The 24,667-nt window shown below is 57.6% G+C and overlaps 1 protein-coding gene across 1 annotated transcript in view; it reads left to right on the forward strand.

The window, feature by feature from the left end:
• The first annotated feature begins 3,618 nt into the window (after positions 1-3,618).
• The window catches only part of CUNH17orf75 (chromosome unknown C17orf75 homolog), a 42,313-nt gene continuing 21,264 nt past the window's right edge, over positions 3,619-24,667 (forward strand). The window contains exons 1-3 of the mRNA XM_073560802.1: positions 3,619-3,890; positions 20,599-20,676; positions 22,199-22,324. Of these exons, the coding sequence (XP_073416903.1) occupies positions 3,754-3,890; positions 20,599-20,676; positions 22,199-22,324 (341 nt within the window). The 5' untranslated portion in view covers positions 3,619-3,753. The remainder of the gene's footprint in view (positions 3,891-20,598; positions 20,677-22,198; positions 22,325-24,667) is intronic.

Genomic DNA, 24,667 nt, shown 5'->3' on the forward strand with positions numbered 1-24,667 from the left:
GGTGTCGGTATTACAGGGGGTCTCTATCTCCCCCGGTGTTGGTATTACAGGGGGTCTCTCTCCCCCGTGTCGGTATTACAGGGGGTCTCTATCACCCCCGGTGTCGGTATTACAGGGGGTCTCTATCTCCCCCGATGTCGGTATTACAGGGGGTCTCTCTCTCCCCCGATGTCGGTATTACAGGGGGTCTCTCTCCCCCGGTGTCGGTATTACAGGGGGTCTCTCTCTCCCCCCGGTGTCGGTATTACAGGGGGTCTCTCTCTCCCCCCGGTGTCGGTATTACAGGGGGTCTCTCTCTCCCCCCGGTGTCGGTATTACAGGGGGTCTCTCTCTCCCCCGGTGTCGGTATTACAGGGGGTCTATCTCCCCCCGGTGTTGTTATTACAGGGGGTCTCTCTTCCCCGGAGTCGGTATTACAGGGGGTCTCTCTATCTCCCCCGGTGTCGGTATTACAGGTGGCCTCTCTCTCCCCCCGGTGTCGGTATTACGGGGATATCTCTCCCCCCGGTGTCGGTATTACAGGGGGTCTCTTTCTCCCCCGGTGTCGGTATTACAGGGGGTCTCTATCTCCCCGGTGTCGGTATTAGGGGGTCTCTCTATCTTCCCCAGTGTCGGTATTACAGGGGGTCTCTATCTTCCCCAGTGTCGGTATTACAGGGGGTCTCTATCTCCCCCGGTGTCGGTATTACAGGGGGTCTCTCTCCCCCGGTGTCGGTATTACAGGGGGTCTCTCTCACCAGGTGTCGGTATTACAGGGGGTATCTCTCCCCCCGGTGTCGGTATTACAGGGCGTCTCTCTCTCCCCCGATGTCGGTATTACAGGGGGTCTCTCTCTCCCCCCGGTGTTGGTATTACAGGGGGTCTCTATCTTCCCCAGTGTCGGCATTAAAGGGGGTCTCTCTTCCCCGGTGTCGGTATTACAGGGGGTCTCTCTATCTCCCCCCGGTGTTGGTATTACAGAGGGTCTCTATCTCCCCCGGTGTCGGTATTACAGGGGGTCTCTTCCCCGGTGTCGGTAATACAGGGGGTCTCTCTCCTCAGGTGCTGGTATTACAGGGGGTCTCTATCTCCCCTGGTGTCGGTATTACAGGGGGTCTCTCTATCTTCCCCAGTGTCGGCATTAAAGGGGGTCTCTTCCCCGGTAATACAGCGAGTCTCTTCCCCGGTGTCGGTATTACAGGGGGTCTCTCTCCCTCGGTGTCGGTATTACAGGGGGTCTCTATCTCCCCCGGTGTCGGTATTACAGGGGGTCTCTATCTCCCCCGGTGTCGGTATTACAGGGGGTCTCTCTCCCCCGGTGTCGGTATTACAGGGGGTCTCTATCTCCCCCGGGGTTGGTATTACAGGGGGTCTCTCTCCCCCGGTGTTGGTATTACAGGGGGTCTCTCTCCTCAGGTGCTGGTATTACAGGGGGTCTCTCTCCCCTGGTGTTGGTATTACAGGGGGTCTCTCTCCTCACTTGTCGGTATTACAGGGGGTCTCTATCACCCCCGGTGTCGGTATTACAGGGGGTCTCTATCTCCCCCGATGTCGGTATTACAGGGGGTCTCTCTCCCCCGGTGTCGGTATTACAGGGGGTCTCTCTCTCCCCCCGGTGTCGGTATTACAGGGGGTCTCTCTCTCCCCCGGTGTCGGTATTACAGGGGGTCTATCTCCCCCCGGTGTTGGTATTACAGGGGGTCTCTCTTCCCCGGTGTCGGTATTACAGGGGGTCTCTCTATCTCCCCCGGTGTCGGTATTACAGGGGGTCTCTCTCTCCCCCCGGTGTCGGTATTACGGGGGTATCTCTCCCCCCGGTGTCGGTATTACAGGGGGTCTCTTTCTCCCCCGGTGTCGGTATTACAGGGGGTCTCTATCTCCCCGGTGTCGGTATTAGGGGGTCTCTCTATCTTCCCCGGTGTCGGTATTACAGGGGGTCTCTATCTTCCCCGGTGTCGGTATTACAGGGGGTCTCTATCTCCCCCGGTGTCGGTATTACAGGGGGTCTCTCTCCCCCGGTGTCGGTATTACAGGGGGTCTCTCTCCCCCGGTGTTGGTATTACAGGGGGTCTCTCTCACCCGGTGTCGGTATTACAGGGGGTATCTCTCCCCCCGGTGTCGGTATTACAGGGCGTCTCTCTCTCCCCCGATGTCGGTATTACAGGGGGTCTCTCTCTCCCCCCGGTGTTGGTATTACAGGGGGTCTCTATCTTCCCCAGTGTCGGCATTAAAGGGGGTCTCTCTTCCCCGGTGTCGGTATTACAGGGGGTCTCTCTATCTCCCCCCGGTGTTGGTATTACAGAGGGTCTCTATCTCCCCCGGTGTCGGTATTACAGGGGGTCTCTTCCCCGGTGTCGGTAATACAGGGGGTCTCTCTCCTCAGGTGCTGGTATTACAGGGGGTCTCTATCTCCCCTGGTGTCGGTATTACAGGGGGTCTCTCTATCTTCCCCAGTGTCGGCATTAAAGGGGGTCTCTTCCCCGGTAATACAGCGAGTCTCTTCCCCGGTGTCGGTATTACAGGGGGTCTCTCTCCCTCGGTGTCGGTATTACAGGGGGTCTCTATCTCCCCCGGTGTCGGTATTACAGGGGGTCTCTATCTCCCCCGGTGTTGGTATTACAGGGGGTCTCTCTCCCCCGGTGTTGGTATTACAGGGGGTCTCTCTCCTCAGGTGCTGGTATTACAGGGGGTCTCTCTCCCCTGGTGTTGGTATTACAGGGGGTCTCTCTCCTCACTTGTCGGTATTACAGGGGGTCTCTATCTCCCCCGGAGTCGGTATTACAGGGGGTCTCTCTCTCCCCCGGTGTTGGTATTACAGGGGGTCTCTATCTCCCCCGGTGTCGGTGTTAGGGGGTCTCTCTATCTCCCCCGGTGTCGGTATTAGGGGGTCTCTCTATCTTCCTCGGTGTCGGTATTAGGGGGTCTCTCTATCTCCCCCGGTGTCGGTGTTAGGGGGTCTCTATCTCCCCCGGTGTTGGTATTACAGGGGGTCTCTATCTCCCCCGGTGTCGGTATTACAGGGGGTCTCTATCTCCCCCGGTGTTGGTATTACAGGGGGTCTCTCTCCCTCGGTGTCGGTATTACAGGGGGTCTCTATCTCCCCCGGTGTCGGTATTAGGGGGTCTCTATCTCCCCCGGTGTCGGTATTAGGGGGTCTCTCTATCTCCCCCGGTGTCGGTATTAGGGGGTCTCTCTCTCCCCCCGGTGTCGGTGTTAGGGGGTCTCTCTATCTCTCCCGGTGTCGGTATTAGGGGGTCTCTCTATCTCCCCCGGGGTCGGTGTTAGGGGGTCTCTCTATCTCCCCCGGTGTTGGTATTACAGGGGGTCTCTCTCCCCCGGTGTCGGTGTTAGGGGGTCTCTCTATCTCCCCCGGTGTCGGTGTTAGGGGGTCTCTCTCTCCCCCCGGTGTCGGTGTTAGGGGGTCTCTCTATCTCCCCCGGTGTCGGTGTTAGGGGGTCTCTCTCTCCCCCCGGTGTCGGTGTTAGGGGGTCTCTCTATCTCCCCCGGTGTCGGTATTAGGGGGTCTCTCTATCTCCCCCGGTGTCGGTATTAGGGGGTCTCTCTCCCCCGGTGTCGGTATTAGGGGGTCTCTCTCCCCCGGTGTCGGTATTAGGGGGTCTCTCTCTATCTCCCCCGGTCCGCCCTCTGTCTTCCTCCGGTGATGTGTCCTCTTTGACGCTCAGGGCGGAACCTTGTGTCCCCGGCACTTTCGCTCCTTCTCCAGGGGACGGGTTTCACGGCTGCTCCGCTGAGCTGTCAGTCACTGACGGGGAGATGCTGTCGGTGCAGAGCTCGGTAGTGGACTCCGTGGATGGTGACGACGTGAGAAGTGATGATGGCGGCGACGAGAGGAAAGGAGAGCGGCCCGGAGGCCATTACTACTGCCTGTACCTGCACCGCCAGGCCGGGTGGTGAGGACCCCATATGTGTAGCCCCCCATCCCTGTACACCCTGTATGTGATATACTGTGCCCCCAATATCATTACCTCCAGGCCGGGTGGTGAGGACCCCATATGTGTAGCCCCCCATCCCTGTACCCCCTGTATGTGATATACTGTGCCCCCTAATATCATTACCTCCAGGCCGGGGGGTGAGGACCCCATATGTGCAGCCCCCCATCCCTGTACCCCCTGTATGTGATATACTGTGCCCCCTAATATCATTACCTCCAGGCCGGGGGGTGAGGACCCCCATATGTGCAGCCCCCCATCCCTGTACCCCCTGTATGTGATATACTGTGCCCCCTAATATCATTACCTCCAGGCCGGGGGGTGAGGACCCCCATATGTGCAGCCCCCCCATCCCTGTACCCCCTGTATGTGATATACTGTGCCCCCAATATCATTACCTCCAGGCCGGGGGGTGAGGACCCCATATGTGCAGCCCCCCCATCCCTGTACCCCCTGTATGTGATATACTGTGCCCCCAATATCATTACCTCCAGGCCGGGGGGTGAGGACCCCCATATGTGCAACCCCCCATCCCTGTACCCCCTGTATGTGATATACTGTGCCCCCAATATCATTACCTCCAGGCCGGGGGGTGAGGACCCCATATGTGCAGCCCCCCCATCCCTGTACCCCCTGTATGTGATATACTGTGCCCCCAATATCATTACCTCCAGGCCGGGGGGTGAGGACCCCCATATGTGCAGCCCCCCCATCCCTGTACCCCCTGTATGTGATATACTGTGCCCCCAATATCATTACCTCCAGGCCGGGGGGTGAGGACCCCCATATGTGCAGCCCCCCCATCCCTGTACCCCCTGTATGTGATATACTGTGCCCCAATATCATTACCGCCAGGCCGGGTGGTGAGGACCCCATATGTGCAGCCCCCCATCCCTGTACCCCCTGTATGTGATATACTGTGCCCCAATATCATTACCGCCAGGCCGGGGGGTGAGGACCCCCATATGTGCAGCCCCCCATCCCTGTACCCCCTGTATGTGATATACTGTGCCCCCAATATCATTACCGCCAGGCCGGGGGGTGAGGACCCCCATATGTGCAGCCCCCCATCCCTGTACCCCCTGTATGTGATATACTGTGCCCCCAATATCATTACCTCCAGGCCGGGGGGTGAGGACCCCATATGTGCAGCCTCCCATCCCTGTACCCCCTGTATGTGATATACTGTGCCCCAATATCATTACCGCCAGGCCGGGGGGTGAGGACCCCCATATGTGCAGCCCCCATCCCTGTACCCCCTGTATGTGATATACTGTGCCCCCAATATCATTACCTCCAGGCCGGGGGGTGAGGACCCCATATGTGCAGCCTCCCATCCCTGTACCCCCTGTATGTGATATACTGTGCCCCAATATCATTACCGCCAGGCCGGGTGGTGAGGACCCCATATGTGCAGCCCCCCATCCCTGTACCCCCTGTATGTGATATACTGTGCCCCCAATATCATTACCTCCAGGCCGGGGGGTGAGGACCCCCATATGTGCAGCCCCCCATCCCTGTACCCCCTGTATGTGATATACTGTGCCCCCAATATCATTACCTCCAGGCCGGGTGGTGAGGACCCCATATGTGCAGCCTCCCATCCCTGTACCCCCTGTATGTGATATACTGTGCCCCAATATCATTACCGCCAGGCCGGGTGGTGAGGACCCCATATGTGCAGCCCCCCATCCCTGTACCCCCTGTATGTGATATACTGTGCCCCCAATATCATTACCTCCAGGCCGGGGGGTGAGGACCCCCATATGTGCAGCCCCCCATCCCTGTACCCCCTGTATGTGATATACTGTGCCCCCAATATCATTACCTCCAGGCCGGGTGGTGAGGACCCCATATGTGCAGCCTCCCATCCCTGTACACCCTGTATGTGATATACTGTGCCCCCAATATCATTACCTCCAGGCCGGGTGGTGAGGACCCCATATGTGCAGCCCCCCCATCCCTGTACCCCCTGTATGTGATATACTGTGCCCCCAATATCATTACCTCCAGGCCGGGTGGTGAGGACCCCATATGTGCAGCCCCCCATCCCTGTACACCCTGTATGTGATATACTGTGCCCCCAATATCATTACCTCCAGGCCGGGGGGTGAGGACCCCATATGTGCAGCCTCCCATCCCTGTACACCCTGTATGTGATATACTGTGCCCCCAATATCATTACCTCCAGGCCGGGTGGTGAGGACCCCATTTGTGCAGCCCCCCCATCCCTGTACCCCCTGTATGTGATATACTGTGCCCCCAATATCATTACCTCCAGGCCGGGTGGTGAGGACCCCATATGTGCAGCCCCCCATCCCTGTACCCCCTGTATGTGATATACTGTGCCCCCAATATCATTACCTCCAGGCCGGGGAGTGAGGACCCCCATATGTGCAGCCCCCCATCCCTGTACACCCTGTATGTGATATACTGTGCCCCCAATATCATTACCTCCAGGCCGGGTGGTGAGGACCCCATATGTGCAGCCCCCCATCCCTGTACACCCTGTATGTGATATACTGTGCCCCCAATATCATTACCTCCAGGCCGGGGGGTGAGGACCCCCATATGTGCAGCCCCCCCATCCCTGTACCCCCTGTATGTGATATACTGTGCCCCCAATATCATTACCTCCAGGCCGGGTGGTGAGGACCCCATATGTGCAGCCCCCCATCCCTGTACACCCTGTATGTGATATACTGTGCCCCCAATATCATTACCTCCAGGCCGGGTGGTGAGGACCCCATATGTGCAGCCCCCCATCCCTGTACACCCTGTATGTGATATACTGTGCCCCCAATATCATTACCTCCAGGCCGGGGGGTGAGGACCCCATATGTGCAGCCCCCCATCCCTGTACCCCCTGTATGTGATATACTGTGCCCCCAATATCATTACCTCCAGGCCGGGGGGGTGAGGACCCCATATGTGCAGCCCCCCATCCCTGTACCCCCTGTATGTGATATACTGTGCCCCAATATCATTACCTCCAGGCCGGGGGGTGAGGACACCATATGTGCAGCCCCCCATCCCTGTACCCCCTGTATGTGATATACTGTGCCCCCAAAATCATTACCTCCAGGCCGGGGGGTGAGGACCCCATATGTGCAGCCCCCCATCCCTGTACCCCCTGTATGTGATATACTGTGCCTCCAATATCATTACCTCCAGGCCGGGGGGTGAGGACCCCATATGTGCAGCCCCCCATCCCTGTACCCCCTGTATGTGATATACTGTGCCCCCAATATCATTACCTCCAGGCCGGGGGGTGAGGACCCCATATGTGCAGCCCCCCATCCCTGTACCCCCTGTATGTGATATACTGTGCCCCCAATATCATTACCTCCAGGCCGGGGGGTGAGGACCCCATATGTGCAGCCCCCCATCCCTGTACCCCCTGTATGTGATATACTGTGCCCCAATATCATTACCTCCAGGCCGGGGGGTGAGGACCCCATATGTGCAGCCCCCCATCCCTGTACCCCCTGTATGTGATATACTGTGCCCCCAATATCATTACCTCCAGGCCGGGGGGTGAAGACCCCATATGTGCAGCCCCCCATCCCTGTACCCCCTGTATGTGATATACTGTGCCCCCAATATTACCTCCAGGCCGGGGGGTGAAGACCCCATATGTGCAGCCCCCCATCCCTGTACCCCCTGTATGTGATATACTGTGCCCCCAATATCATTACCTCCAGGCCGGGGGGTGAGGACCCCATATGTGCAGCCTCCCATAATACTGTGCCCCCAATATCATTACCTCCAGGCCGGGGGGTGAGGACCCCATATGTGCAGCCCCCCATCCCTGTACCCCCTGTATGTGATATACTGTGCCCCCAATATCATTACCTCCAGGCCGGGGGGTGAGGACCACATATGTGCAGCCCCCCCATCCCTGTACCCCCTGTATGTGATATACTGTGCCCCCAATATCACCTCCAGGCCGGGGGGTGAGGACCCCCATATGTGCAGCCCCCCATCCCTGTACCCCCTGTATGTGATATACTGTGCCCCCAATATCATTACCTCCAGGCCGGGTGGTGAGGACCCCATATGTGCAGCCCCCCATCCCTGTACCCCCTGTATGTGATATACTGTGCCCCCTATATCATTACCTCCAGGCCGGGGGGTGAGGACCCCATATGTGCAGCCCCCCATCCCTGTACCCCCTGTATATGATATACTGTGCCCCCAATATCATTACCTCCAGGCCGGGTGGTGAGGACCCCATATGTGCAGCCCCCCATCCCTGTACCCCCTGTATGTGATATACTGTGCCCCCAATATCATTACCTCCAGGCCGGGTGGTGAGGACCCCATATGTGCAGCCCCCCATCCCTGTACCCCCTGTATGTGATATACTGTGCCCCCAATATTACCTCAAGGCCGGGGGGTGAAGACCCCATATGTGCAGCCCCCCATCCCTGTACCCCCTGTATGTGATATACTGTGCCCCCAATATTACCTCCAGGCCGGGGGGTGAGGACCCCATATGTGCAGCCCCCCATCCCTGTACCCCCTGTATGTGATATACTGTGCCCCCAATATCATTACCTCCAGGCCGGGGGGTGAGGACCCCATATGTGCAGCCCCCCATCCCTGTACCCCCTGTATGTGATATACTGTGCCCCTAATATCATTACCTCCAGGCCGGGTGGTGAGGACCCCATATGTGCAGCCCCCCATCCCTGTACCCCCTGTATGTGATATACTGTGCCCCCAATATCATTACCTCCAGGCCGGGTGGTGAGGACCCCATATGTGCAGCCCCCCATCCCTGTACCCCCTGTATGTGATATACTGTGCCCCCAATATCATTACCTCCAGGCCGGGTGGTGAGGACCCCATATGTGCAGCCCCCCATCCCTGTACCCCCTGTATGTGATATACTGTGCCCCCAATATTACCTCCAGGCCGGGGGGTGAAGACCCCATATGTGCAGCCCCCCATCCCTGTACCCCCTGTATGTGATATACTGTGCCCCCAATATTACCTCCAGGCCGGGGGGTGAGGACCCCATATGTGCAGCCCCCCCATCCCTGTACCCCCTGTATGTGATATACTGTGCCCCCAATATCATTACCTCCAGGCCGGGTGGTGAGGACCCCATATGTGCAGCCCCCCATCCCTGTACCCCCTGTATGTGATATACTGTGCCCCCAATATCATTACCTCCAGGCCGGGGGCTGAGGACCCCATATGTGCAGCCCCCCATCCCTGTACCCCCTGTATATGATATACTGTGCCCCCAATATCATTACCTCCAGGCCGGGTGGTGAGGACCCCATATGTGCAGCCCCCCATCCCTGTACCCCCTGTATGTGATATACTGTGCCCCCAATATCATTACCTCCAGGCCGGGGGGTGAGGACCCCATATGTGCAGCCCCCCATCCCTGTACCCCCTGTATATGATATACTGTGCCCCCAATATCATTACCTCCAGGCCGGGTGGTGAGGACCCCATATGTGCAGCCCCCCCATCCCTGTACCCCCTGTATGTGATATACTGTGCCCCCAATATCATTACCTCCAGGCCGGGTGGTGAGGACCCCATATGTGCAGCCCCCCATCCCTGTACCCCCTGTATGTGATATACTGTGCCCCTAATATCATTACCTCCAGGCCGGGGGGTGAGGACCCCCATATGTGCAGCCCCCCATCCCTGTACCCCCTGTATGTGATATACTGTGCCCTAATATCATTACCTCCAGGCCGGGGGGTGAGGACCCCATATGTGCAGCCCCCCATCCCTGTACCCCCTGTATGTGATATACTGTGCCCCCAGTATCATTACCTCCAGGCCGGGGGGTGAGGACCCCATATGTGCAGCCCCCCATCCCTGTACCCCCTGTATGTGATAAACTGTGCCCCTAATATCATTACCTCCAGGCCGGGGGGTGAGGACCCCCATATGTGCAGCCTCCCATCCCTGTACACCCTGTATGTGATATACTGTTCCCCCAATATCACCTCCAGGCCGGGGGGTGAGGACCCCCATATGTGCAGCCCCCCATCCCTGTACCCCCTGTATGTGATATACTGTGTCCCCAATATTACCTCCAGGCCGGGGGGTGAGGACCCCATATGTGCATCCCCCCATCCCTGTACCCCCTGTATGTGATATACTGTTCCCCCAATATGACCTCCAGGCCGGGGGGTGAGGACCCCCATATGTGCAGCCCCCCATCCCTGTACCCCCTGTATGTGATATACTGTGTCCCCAATATTACCTCCAGGCCGGGGGGTGAGGACCCCATATGTGCATCCCCCCATCCCTGTACCCCCTGTATGTGATATACTGTGCCCTAATATCATTACCTCCAGGCCGGGGGGTGAGGACCCCATATGTGCAGCCCCCCATCCCTCTACCCCCTGTATGTGATATACTGTGCCCCAATATCATTACCTCCAGGCCGGGGGGTGAGGACCCCATATGTGCAGCCTCCCATCCCTGTACCCCCTGTATGTGATATACTGTGCCCCCAATATCATTACCTCCAGGCCGGGAGTGAGGACCCCCATATGTGCAGCCCCCCATCCCTGTACCCCCTGTATGTGATATACTGTGCCCCTAATATCATTACCTCCAGGCCGGGGGGTGAGGACACCATATGTGCAGCCCCCCCACCCCTGTACCCCCTGTATGTGATATACTGTGCCCCTAATATCATTACCTCCAGGCCGGGGGGTGAGGACCCCATATGTGCAGCCCCCCATCCCTGTACCCCCTGTATGTGATATACTGTGTCCCCAATATTACCTCCAGGCCGGGGGGTGAGGACCCCATATGTGCATCCCCCCATCCCTGTACCCCCTGTATGTGATATACTGTGCCCCCAATATCATTACCTCCAGGCCGGGGGGTGAGGACCCCATATGTGCAGCCCCCCATCCCTGTACCCCCTGTATGTGATATACTGTGTCCCCAATATTACCTCCAGGCCGGGGGGTGAGGACCCCATATGTGCAGCCTCCCATCCCTGTACCCCCTGTATGTGATATACTGTGCCCCCAATATCATTACCTCCAGGCCGGGAGTGAGGACCCCCATATGTGCAGCCCCCCATCCCTGTACCCCCTGTATGTGATATACTGTGCCCCTAATATCATTACCTCCAGGCCGGGGGGTGAGGACACCATATGTGCAGCCCCCCCACCCCTGTACCCCCTGTATGTGATATACTGTGCCCCTAATATCATTACCTCCAGGCCGGGGGGTGAGGACCCCATATGTGCAGCCCCCCATCCCTGTACCCCCTGTATGTGATATACTGTGTCCCCAATATTACCTCCAGGCCGGGGGGTGAGGACCCCATATGTGCATCCCCCCATCCCTGTACCCCTTGTATGTGATATACTGTTCCCCCAATATGACCTCCAGGCCGGGGGGTGAGGACCCCCATATGTGCAGCCCCCCATCCCTGTACCCCCTGTATGTGATATACTGTGTCCCCAATATTACCTCCAGGCCGGGGGGTGAGGACCCCATATGTGCATCCCCCCATCCCTGTACCCCCTGTATGTGATATACTGTGCCCTAATATCATTACCTCCAGGCCGGGGGGTGAGGACCCCATATGTGCAGCCCCCCATCCCTCTACCCCCTGTATGTGATATACTGTGCCCCAATATCATTACCTCCAGGCCGGGGGGTGAGGACCCCATATGTGCAGCCTCCCATCCCTGTACCCCCTGTATGTGATATACTGTGCCCCCAATATCATTACCTCCAGGCCGGGAGTGAGGACCCCCATATGTGCAGCCCCCCATCCCTGTACCCCCTGTATGTGATATACTGTGCCCCTAATATCATTACCTCCAGGCCGGGGGGTGAGGACACCATATGTGCAGCCCCCCCACCCCTGTACCCCCTGTATGTGATATACTGTGCCCCTAATATCATTACCTCCAGGCCGGGGGGTGAGGACCCCATATGTGCAGCCCCCCATCCCTGTACCCCCTGTATGTGATATACTGTGTCCCCAATATTACCTCCAGGCCGGGGGGTGAGGACCCCATATGTGCATCCCCCCATCCCTGTACCCCCTGTATGTGATATACTGTTCCCCCAATATGACCTCCAGGCCGGGGGGTGAGGACCCCCATATGTGCAGCCCCCCATCCCTGTACCCCCTGTATGTGATATACTGTGTCCCCAATATTACCTCCAGGCCGGGGGGTGAGGACCCCATATGTGCATCCCCCCATCCCTGTACCCCCTGTATGTGATATACTGTGCCCTAATATCATTACCTCCAGGCCGGGGGGTGAGGACCCCATATGTGCAGCCCCCCATCCCTCTACCCCCTGTATGTGATATACTGTGCCCCAATATCATTACCTCCAGGCCGGGGGGTGAGGACCCCATATGTGCAGCCTCCCATCCCTGTACCCCCTGTATGTGATATACTGTGCCCCCAATATCATTACCTCCAGGCCGGGAGTGAGGACCCCCATATGTGCAGCCCCCCATCCCTGTACCCCCTGTATGTGATATACTGTGCCCCTAATATCATTACCTCCAGGCCGGGGGGTGAGGACCCCATATGTGCAGCCCCCCCATCCCTGTACCCCCTGTATGTGATATACTGTGCCCCTAATATCATTACCTCCAGGCCGGGGGGTGAGGACCCCATATGTGCAGCCCCCCATCCCTGTACCCCCTGTATGTGATATACTGTGCCCCCAATATTACCTCCAGGCCGGGGGGTGAGAACCCCATATGTGCAGCCCCCCATCCCTGTACCCCCTGTATGTGATATACTGTGCCTCCAATATCATTACCTCCAGGCCGGGGGGTGAGGACCCCATATGTGCAGCCCCCCCATCCCTGTACCCCCTGTATGTGATATACTGTGCCCCCAGTATCATTACCTCCAGGCCGGGGGGTGAGGACCCCATATGTGCAGCCTCCCATCCCTGTACCCCCTGTATGTGATATACTGTGCCCCCAATATCATTACCTCCAGGCCGGGGGGTGAGGACCCCATATGTGCAGCCCCCCCATCCCTGTACCCCCTGTATATGATATACTGTGCCCCCAATATCATTACCTCCAGGCCGGGGGGTGAGGACCCCATATGTGCAGCCCCCCATCCCTCTACCCCCTGTATGTGATATACTGTGCCCCCAATATCATTACCTCCAGGCCGGGGGGTGAGGACCCCATATGTGCAGCCCCCCATCCCTGTACCCCCTGTATGTGATATACTGTGCCCCTAATATCATTACCTCCAGGCCGGGGGGGTGAGGACCCCATATGTGCAGCCCCCCATCCCTGTACACCCTGTATGTGATATACTGTGCCCCTAATATCATTACCTCCAGGCCGGGAGTGAGGACCCCCATATGTGCAGCCCCCCATCCCTGTACACCCTGTATGTGATATACTGTGCCCCCAATATCATTAACTCCAGGCCGGGGGGTGAGGACCCCATATGTGCAGCCCCCCATCCCTGTACCCCCTGTATGTGATATACTGTGCCCCCAATATCATTACCTCCAGGCCGGGGGGTGAGGACCCCATATGTGCAGCCTCCCATCCCTGTACCCCCTGTATGTGATATACTGAGCCCCCAATATCATTACCGCCAGGCCGGGGGGTGAGGACCCCATATGTGCAGCCCCCCATCCCTGTACCCCCTGTATGTGATATACTGTGCCCCCAATATCATTACCTCCAGGCCGGGAGTGAGGACCCCCATATGTGCAGCCCCCCATCCCTGTACCCCCTGTATGTGATATACTGTGCCCCTAATATCATTACCTCCAGGCCGGGGGGTGAGGACACCATATGTGCAGCCCCCCCACCCCTGTACCCCCTGTATGTGATATACTGTGCCCCTAATATCATTACCTCCAGGCCGGGGGGTGAGGACCCCATATGTGCAGCCCCCCATCCCTGTACCCCCTGTATGTGATATACTGTGTCCCCAATATTACCTCCAGGCCGGGGGGTGAGGACCCCATATGTGCATCCCCCCATCCCTGTACCCCCTGTATGTGATATACTGTGCCCCCAATATCATTACCTCCAGGCCGGGGGGTGAGGACCCCATATGTGCAGCCCCCCATCCCTGTACCCCCTGTATGTGATATACTGTGTCCCCAATATTACCTCCAGGCCGGGGGGTGAGGACCCCATATGTGCAGCCTCCCATCCCTGTACCCCCTGTATGTGATATACTGTGCCCCCAATATCATTACCTCCAGGCCGGGAGTGAGGACCCCCATATGTGCAGCCCCCCATCCCTGTACCCCCTGTATGTGATATACTGTGCCCCTAATATCATTACCTCCAGGCCGGGGGGTGAGGACACCATATGTGCAGCCCCCCCACCCCTGTACCCCCTGTATGTGATATACTGTGCCCCTAATATCATTACCTCCAGGCCGGGGGGTGAGGACCCCATATGTGCAGCCCCCCATCCCTGTACCCCCTGTATGTGATATACTGTGTCCCCAATATTACCTCCAGGCCGGGGGGTGAGGACCCCATATGTGCATCCCCCCATCCCTGTACCCCCTGTATGTGATATACTGTGCCCTAATATCATTACCTCCAGGCCGGGGGGTGAGGACCCCATATGTGCAGCCCCCCATCCCTCTACCCCCTGTATGTGATATACTGTGCCCCAATATCATTACCTCCAGGCCGGGGGGTGAGGACCCCATATGTGCAGCCTCCCATCCCTGTACCCCCTGTATGTGATATACTGTGCCCCCAATATCATTACCTCCAGGCCGGGAGTGAGGACCCCCATATGTGCAGCCCCCCATCCCTGTACCCCCTGTATGTGATATACTGTGCCCCTAATATCATTACCTCCAGGCCGGGGGGTGAGGACACCATATGTGCAGCCCCCCCACCCCTGTACCCCCTGTATGTGATATACTGTGCCCCTAATATCATTACCTCCAGGCCGGGGGGTGAGGACCCCATATGTGCAGCCCCCCATCCCTGTACCCCCTGTATGTGATATACTGTGTCCCCAATATTACCTCCAGGCCGGGGGGTGAGGACCCCATATGTGCATCCCCCCATCCCTGTACCCCCTGTATGTGATATACTGTTCCCCCAATATGACCTCCAGGCCGGGGGGTGAGGACCCCCATATGTGCAGCCCCCCATCCCTGTACCCCCTGTATGTGATATACTGTGTCCCCAATATTACCTCCAGGCCGGGGGGTGAGGACCCCATATGTGCATCCCCCCATCCCTGTACCCCCTGTATGTGATATACTGTGCCCTAATATCATTACCTCCAGGCCGGGGGGTGAGGACCCCATATGTGCAGCCCCCCATCCCTCTACCCCCTGTATGTGATATACTGTGCCCCAATATCATTACCTCCAGGCCGGGGGGTGAGGACCCCATATGTGCAGCCTCCCATCCCTGTACCCCCTGTATGTGATATACTGTGCCCCCAATATCATTACCTCCAGGCCGGGAGTGAGGACCCCCATATGTGCAGCCCCCCATCCCTGTACCCCCTGTATGTGATATACTGTGCCCCTAATATCATTACCTCCAGGCCGGGGGGTGAGGACCCCATATGTGCAGCCCCCCCATCCCTGTACCCCCTGTATGTGATATACTGTGCCCCTAATATCATTACCTCCAGGCCGGGGGGTGAGGACCCCATATGTGCAGCCCCCCATCCCTGTACCCCCTGTATGTGATATACTGTGCCCCCAATATTACCTCCAGGCCGGGGGGTGAGAACCCCATATGTGCAGCCCCCCATCCCTGTACCCCCTGTATGTGATATACTGTGCCTCCAATATCATTACCTCCAGGCCGGGGGGTGAGGACCCCATATGTGCAGCCCCCCCATCCCTGTACCCCCTGTATGTGATATACTGTGCCCCCAGTATCATTACCTCCAGGCCGGGGGGTGAGGACCCCATATGTGCAGCCTCCCATCCCTGTACCCCCTGTATGTGATATACTGTGCCCCCAATATCATTACCTCCAGGCCGGGGGGTGAGGACCCCATATGTGCAGCCCCCCCATCCCTGTACCCCCTGTATATGATATACTGTGCCCCCAATATCATTACCTCCAGGCCGGGGGGTGAGGACCCCATATGTGCAGCCCCCCATCCCTCTACCCCCTGTATGTGATATACTGTGCCCCCAATATCATTACCTCCAGGCCGGGGGGTGAGGACCCCATATGTGCAGCCCCCCATCCCTGTACCCCCTGTATGTGATATACTGTGCCCCTAATATCATTACCTCCAGGCCGGGGGGGTGAGGACCCCATATGTGCAGCCCCCCATCCCTGTACACCCTGTATGTGATATACTGTGCCCCTAATATCATTACCTCCAGGCCGGGAGTGAGGACCCCCATATGTGCAGCCCCCCATCCCTGTACACCCTGTATGTGATATACTGTGCCCCCAATATCATTAACTCCAGGCCGGGGGGTGAGGACCCCATATGTGCAGCCCCCCATCCCTGTACCCCCTGTATGTGATATACTGTGCCCCCAATATCATTACCTCCAGGCCGGGGGGTGAGGACCCCATATGTACAGCCTCCCATCCCTGTACCCCCTGTATGTGATATACTGAGCCCCCAATATCATTACCGCCAGGCCGGGGGGTGAGGACCCCATATGTGCAGCCCCCCATCCCTGTACCCCCTGTATGTGATATACTGTGCCCCCAATATCATTACCTCCAGGCCGGGAGTGAGGACCCCCATATGTGCAACCCCCCATCCCTGTACCCCCTGTATGTGATATACTGTGCCCCCAATATCATTACCTCCAGGCCGGGAGTGAGGACCCCCATATGTGCAACCCCCCATCCCTGTACCCCCTGTATGTGATATACTGTGCCCCCAATATCATTACCTCCAGGCCGGGAGTGAGGACCCCCATATGTGCAGCCCCCCATCCCTGTACCCCCTGTATGTGATATACTGTGCCCCCAATATCATTAACTCCAGGCCGGGGGTGAGGACCCCATATGTGCAGCCCCCCCATCCCTGTACCCCCTGTATATGATATACTGTGCCCCTAATATCATTACCTCCAGGCCGGGGGGTGAGGACCCCATATGTGCAGCCCCCCATCCCTGTACACCCTGTATGTGATATACTGTGCCCCCAGTATCATTACCTCCAGGCCGGGAGTGAGGACCCCCATATGTGCAGCCCCCCATCCCTGTACACCCTGTATGTGATATACTGTGCCCCTAATATCATTACCTCCAGGCCGGGGGGTGAGGACCCCATATGTGCAGCCCCCCATCCCTGTACCCCCTGTATGTGATATACTGTGTCCCCAATATTACCTCCAGGCCGGGGGGTGAGGACCCCATATGTGCATCCCCCCATCCCTGTACCCCCTGTATGTGATATACTGTTCCCCCAATATGACCTCCAGGCCGGGGGGTGAGGACCCCCATATGTGCAGCCCCCCATCCCTGTACCCCCTGTATGTGATATACTGTGTCCCCAATATTACCTCCAGGCCGGGGGGTGAGGACCCCATATGTGCATCCCCCCATCCCTGTACCCCCTGTATGTGATATACTGTGCCCTAATATCATTACCTCCAGGCCGGGGGGTGAGGACCCCATATGTGCAGCCCCCCATCCCTCTACCCCCTGTATGTGATATACTGTGCCCCAATATCATTACCTCCAGGCCGGGGGGTGAGGACCCCATATGTGCAGCCTCCCATCCCTGTACCCCCTGTATGTGATATACTGTGCCCCCAATATCATTACCTCCAGGCTGGGAGTGAGGACCCCCATATGTGCAGCCCCCCATCCCTGTACCCCCTGTATGTGATATACTGTGCCCCTAATATCATTACCTCCAGGCCGGGGGGTGAGGACCCCATATGTGCAGCCCCCCCCATCCCTGTACCCCCTGTATGTGATATACTGTGCCCCTAATATCATTACCTCCAGGCCGGGGGGTGAGGACCCCATATGTGCAGCCCCCCATCCCTGTACCCCCTGTATGTGATATACTGTGCCCCCAATATTACCTCCAGGCCGGGGGGTGAGAACCCCATATGTGCAGCCCCCCATCCCTGTACCCCCTGTATGTGATATACTGTGCCTCCAATATCATTACCTCCAGGCCGGGGGGTGAGGACCCCATATGTGCAGCCCCCCCATCCCTGTACCCCCTGTATGTGATATACTGTGCCCCCAGTATCATTACCTCCAGGCCGGGGGGTGAGGACCCCATATGTGCAGCCTCCCATCCCTGTACCCCCTGTATGTGATATACTGTGCCCCCAATATCATTACCTCCAGGCCGGGGGGTGAGGACCCCATATGTGCAGCCCCCCCATCCCTGTACCCCCTGTATATGATATACTGTGCCCCCAATATCATTACCTCCAGGCCGGGGGGTGAGGACCCCATATGTGCAGCCCCCCATCCCTCTACCCCCTGTATGTGATATACTGTGCCCCCAATATCATTACCTCCAGGCCGGGGGGTGAGGACCCCATATGTGCAGCCCCCCATCCCTGTACCCCCTGTATGTGATATACTGTGCCCCTAATATCATTACCTCCAGGCCGGGGGGGTGAGGACCCCATATGTGCAGCCCCCCATCCCTGTACACCCTGTATGTGATATACTGTGCCCCTAATATCATTACCTCCAGGCCGGGAGTGAGGACCCCCATATGTGCAGCCCCCCATCCCTGTACACCCTGTATGTGATATACTGTGCCCCCAATATCATTAACTCCAGGCCGGGGGGTGAGGACCCCATATGTGCAGCCCCCCATCCCTGTACCCCCTGTATGTGATATACTGTGCCCCCAATATCATTACCTCCAGGCCGGGGGGTGAGGACCCCATATGTGCAGCCTCCCATCCCTGTACCCCCTGTATGTGATATACTGAGCCCCCAATATCATTACCGCCAGGCCGGGGGGTGAGGACCCCATATGTGCAGCCCCCCATCCCTGTACCCCCTGTATGTGATATACTGTGCCCCCAATATCATTACCTCCAGGCCGGGAGTGAGGACCCCCATATGTGCAACCCCCCATCCCTGTACCCCCTGTATGTGATATACTGTGCCCCCAATATCATTACCTCCAGGCCGGGAGTGAGGACCCCCATATGTGCAACCCCCCATCCCTGTACCCCCTGTATGTGATATACTGTGCCCCCAATATCATTACCTCCAGGCCGGGAGTGAGGACCCCCATATGTGCAGCCCCCCATCCCTGTACCCCCTGTATGTGATATACTGTGCCCCCAATATCATTAACTCCAGGCCGGGGGTGAGGACCCCATATGTGCAGCCCCCCCATCCCTGTACCCCCTGTATATGATATACTGTGCCCCTAATATCATTACCTCCAGGCCGGGGGGTGAGGACCCCATATGTGCAGCCCCCCATCCCTGTACACCCTGTATGTGATATACTGTGCCCCCAGTATCATTACCTCCAGGCCGGGAGTGAGGACCCCCATATGTGCAGCCCCCCATCCCTGTACACCCTGTATGTGATATACTGTGCCCCTAATATCATTACCTCCAGGCCGGGGGGTGAGTACCCCATATGTGCAGGCCCCCATCCCTGTACCCCCTGTATGTGATATACTGTGCCCCTAATATCATTACCTCCAGGCCGGGGGGTGAGGACCCCATATGTGCAGCCCCCCCATCCCTGTACCCCCTGTATATGATATACTGTGCCCCTAATATCATTACCTCCAGGCCGGGGGGTGAGGACCCCATATGTGCAGCCCCCCATCCCCGTACACCCTGTATGTGATATACTGTGCCCCCAGTATCATTACCTCCAGGCCGGGAGTGAGGACCCCCATATGTGCAGCCCCCATCCCTGTACACCCTGTATGTGATATACTGTTCCCCCAATATCATTACCTCCAGGCCGGGGGGTGAGGACCCCATATGTGCATCCCCCCATCCCTGTACACCCTGTATGTGATATACTGTGCCCCCAATATCATTACCTCCAGGCCGGGGGGTGAGGACCCCATATGTGCAGCCCCCCATCCCTGTACCCCCTGTATGTGATATACTGTGCCCCCAATATCATTACCTCCAGGCCGGGGGGTGAGGACCCCATATGTGCAGCCTCCCATCCCTGTAACCCTGTATGTGATATACTGTGCCCCTAATATCATTATCTCCAGGCCGGGGGGTGAGGACCCCATATGTGCAGCCCCCCATCCCTGTACCCCCTGTATGTGATATACTGAGCCCCCAATATCATTATCTTCAGGCCGGGGGGTGAGGACCCCATATGTGCAGCCCCCCATCCCTGTACCCCCTGTATGTGATATACTGTGCCCCCTAATATCATTACCTCCAGGCCGGGGGGTGAGGACCCCATATGTGCAGCCCCCCATCCCTGTACCCCCTGTATGTGATATACTGTGCCCCCAATATCATTACCTCCAGGCCGGGGGGTGAGGACCCCATATGTGCAGCCCCCCATCCCTGTACCCCCTGTATGTGATATACTGTGCCCCCAATATCATTACCTCCAGGCCGGGGGGTGAGGACCCCCATATGTGCAGACTCCCATCCCTGTTCAGCCCTGTTAGTTTTGCTCCGCCCCCTATATTTTCGGTATAGGGTTCCCCCGTTCTCTGTGCCGCACTCCTCCGTTTCCGCTGACTTGTGATTCTCTGTTGCAGTGTGTCCCACAAGGGAGCGGATGATGATGATGCTGGGGGGAGTAGTACCGCGGAGGCTCCTTGCGGACCAGATTTCAGGTGATTTCCTGGGTGCTGCCTCCCCCGTATACAGTGCAGTGGGGTCTTCCCTTTTGAGTGTTGTCCAGTAGCTCAGTGGTGTTTTAACTCCTTCCTGGCTGAGCAGTTTTCTGTCCCAGGCGATGTGTCGTCTGCGGGGTAAGCTGCAGTTCTCCAGACCTCGGGGTGCGCTGGAGGTGAGGCGCTGCTGCAGTTTGTACCGCTGCCACCGATCTTGGCAGAACGTGCATTTACCTGGTGACATACAAGTGCTCCTCACACTCAGTTATTATCTCAGTAAATTAGAATACTCTATAACACCAGCCTGAAAAATGATTGTAAAATCTGAAATGTCTGATCAGTAAATGCGCTCAGTACTTGGTCGGGCGCCTTCTGCATTAATTACTGCATCAATGCGGCGTGGCATGGAGGCGATCAGCCTGTGCACTGCTGAGAGGTTATGGAAGCCCAGGTTGCTTTGATAGCGGCCTTCAGCTTGTCTGCATTGTGGGGTCTTTTGTCTCTCAACTTCCTGGACCACTGACAACAGTCCGGCTCTTCTTCTCCTTGGCCCAGGTAAGACACTTCTGGTGTTGTCTATTGGTCATGAGTGGCTGACACAAGGAATGTGACACTTGCAGCCCATGTCCTGGAGACGTCTGTGTGTGGTGTGAAGCAATGACTCCAGCAGCAGCCCACTCCTTGTGAATCTCCCCCACATTACTGGATGGCCTTTTCTTAACAATCCTTTCAAGGCTGCGGTTATCCCGGTGGCTTGTGCACCTTTTTCTACCACACTTTCTCCTTCCACTCCACTTTCCATTAATATTCTTGGATCCAGCACTCTGTGAACAGCCGGCTTCTTTGGCAATGACCTTCTGTGGCTTTCCCTCCTTGTGGAGTGTCAGTGACTGCCTTCTGGACATCTGTCAGGTCAGCAGTCTTCCCCATGATTGTGGAGGGTGTCAGTGACGGCCTTCTGGCCATCTGTCAGGTCAGCAGTCTTCCCCATGATTGTGGAGGGTGTCAGTGACGGCCTTCTGGCCATCTGTCAGGTCAGCAGTCTTCCCCATGATTGTGGAGGGTGTCAGTGACGGCCTTCTGGCCATCTGTCAGGTCAGCAGTCTTCCCCATGATTGTGGAGGGTGTCAGTGACGGCCTTCTGGCCATCTGTCAGGTCAGCAGTCTTCCCCATGATTGTGGAGCTACTGAAACAGACTAAGAAACCTTTATAAACACTTAGGAGCCTTTACAGGGGTTTTTTGGTAATTATTCTAATTTCCTGAGATAATGGCTTTTGGGTTCTCATTGGCTGTAAGCCATAATCATCAACATTACCAGAAATAAACCAGTGACACAGATCACTCTGTGTAACGACTCTAGAGAATAGAGGAGAGTCAGATTTCACAGCTGAAATAATTCTTTGTTTGGTGATATTCTAATTTTGTGAGAAGCTCCTGTAAAGTCAGAGCAGATGTCTGTGCTGACATGTCTGCTGTGCCGTACATCTGTGCTGACGCCTATGCTGCATGTCTCTGCACAGCCTGTCTCTGCTGGACACAAACCTCTCTGCTGAGGCGGAGCCAGAGCTGCGGAGCTTCATCGCCAGGCGCTTGTCCCGCGGAGCCATGTTTGAGGGGATTGGCAATGTGGCGTCTGTGGATCTGGGGTAAGTGGCTGATGACGTGGCGCCCGCCATACACACCACACTAATGGTGCGCTCCCGGTGTTAGATAAGTGTAAATGCAGTGTAGAGCATGGTGGAGAGAGTGGTTTCCGACTACCACAGACCCCAGTGTACAGTCCAGCGGAGATGGAGCCACAGGGTCCTTATGTAGCGGAGAAGCTGATGATGACACGTGGTGTCTGTGCTGGGGATTCAGGGTTATTACTGCAGTCACTTGCTGTGATAACTGAGGGTCTGCACAGTGCAGCTGTCACTGTCAGGGTGGTGCAGCCCCCCAACTGCCACGTCACCATCCCCCTACACACTGGGGCACTCCACATGTGCAGAGGGCAGTATCGGGGAAGAGGCACCACCATCCCCCTACACACTGGGCCACTCCACATGTGCAGAGGGCAGTATCGGGGAAGAGGCACCACCATCCCCCTACACACTGGGCCACTCCACATGTGCGGAGGGCAGTATCCGGGAAGAGGCACCACCATCCCCCTACACACGAGGGCGCTTCGCATATGCAGAGGGCAGTATCGGGGAAGAGGCACCACCATCCCCCTACACACTGGGCCACTGCACATGTGCAGAGGGCAGTATCGGGGAAGAGGCACCACCATCCCCCTACACACTGGGCCACTGCACATGTGCAGAGGACAGTATCGGGGAAGAGGCACCACCATCCCCCTACACACTGGGGCACTCCACATGTGCAGAGGGCAGTATCGGGGAAGAGGCACCACCATCCCCCTACACACTGGGCCACTCCACATGTGCAGAGGGCGGTATCGGGGAAGTGGCACCACCATCCCCCTACACACGAGGGCGCTTCGCATGTGCAGAGGGCAGTATCGGGGAAGAGGCACCACCATCCCCCTACACACGAGTGCGCTTCGCATGTGCAGAGGGCAGTATCGGGGAAGAGGCACCACCATCCCCCTACACACTGGGCCACTCCACATGTGCAGAGGACACTATCGGGGAAGAGGCACCACCATCCCCCTACACAAGAGGGCGCTTCGCATGTGCAGAGGGCAGCAGCTAGTAAGATGCACCACCATCCCCCTACACACTGGGCCACTCCACATGTGCAGAGGACAGTATAGGGGAAGAGTCACCACCATCCCCCTACACACTGGGCCACTCCACATGTGCAGAGGGCAGTATCGGGGAAGAGGCACCACCATCCCCCTACACACTGGGCCACTCCACATGTGCAGAGGGCGGTATCGGGGAAGTGGCACCACCATCCCCCTACACACGAGGGCCACTCCACATGTGCGGAGGGCAGTATCCGGGAAGAGGCACCACCATCCCCCTACACACGAGGGCGCTTCGCATATGCAGAGGGCAGTATCGGGGAAGAGGCACCACCATCCCCCTACACACTGGGCCACTGCACATGTGCAGAGGGCAGTATCGGGGAAGAGGCACCACCATCCCCCTACACACTGGGCCACTCCACATGTGCAGAGGGCAGTATCGGGGAAGAGGCACCACCATCCCCCTACACACTGGGCCACTCCACATGTGCGGAGGGCAGTATCCGGGAAGAGGCACCACCATCCCCCTACACACGAGGGCGCTTCGCATATGCAGAGGGCAGTATCGGGGAAGAGGCACCACCATCCCCCTACACACTGGGCCACTGCACATGTGCAGAGGGCAGTATCGGGAAAGAGGCACCACCATCCCCCTGCACACTGGGGCACTCCACATGTGCAGAGGGCAGTATCGGGGAAGAGGCACCACCATCCCCCTACACACTGGGGCACTCCACATGTGCAGAGGGCAGTATCGGGGAAGAGGCACCACCATCCCCCTACACACTGGGCCACTCCACATGTGCAGAGGGCGGTATCGGGGAAGTGGCACCACCATCCCCCTACACACGAGGGCGCTTCGCATGTGCAGAGGGCAGTATCGGGGAAGAGGCACCACCATCCCCCTACACACGAGTGCGCTTCGCATGTGCAGAGGGCAGTATCGGGGAAGAGGCACCACCATCCCCCTACACACTGGGCCACTCCACATGTGCAGAAGGCAGCACCAGGGGAGAGGCACCACCATCCCCCTACACACGAGGGCGCTTCACATGTGCAGAGGACAGTATAGGGGAAGAGGCACCACCATCCCCCTACACACGAGGGCGCTTCGCATGTGCAGAGGGCAGCATCGAGTAAGATGCACCACCATCCCCCTACACACTGGGCCACTCCACATGTGCAGAGGACAGTATAGGGGAAGAGGCACCACCATCCCCCTACACACGAGGGCGCTTCGCATGTGCAGAGGGCAGCATCGAGTAAGATGCACCACCATCCCCCTACACACTGG

The sequence above is a fragment of the Dendrobates tinctorius genome, unplaced genomic scaffold, assembly GCF_039654945.1.
Source record: "Dendrobates tinctorius isolate UK_male_01 unplaced genomic scaffold, ASM3965494v1 ptg000305l, whole genome shotgun sequence".
In the NCBI taxonomy this organism is placed as follows: Eukaryota; Metazoa; Chordata; class Amphibia; order Anura; family Dendrobatidae; genus Dendrobates; species Dendrobates tinctorius.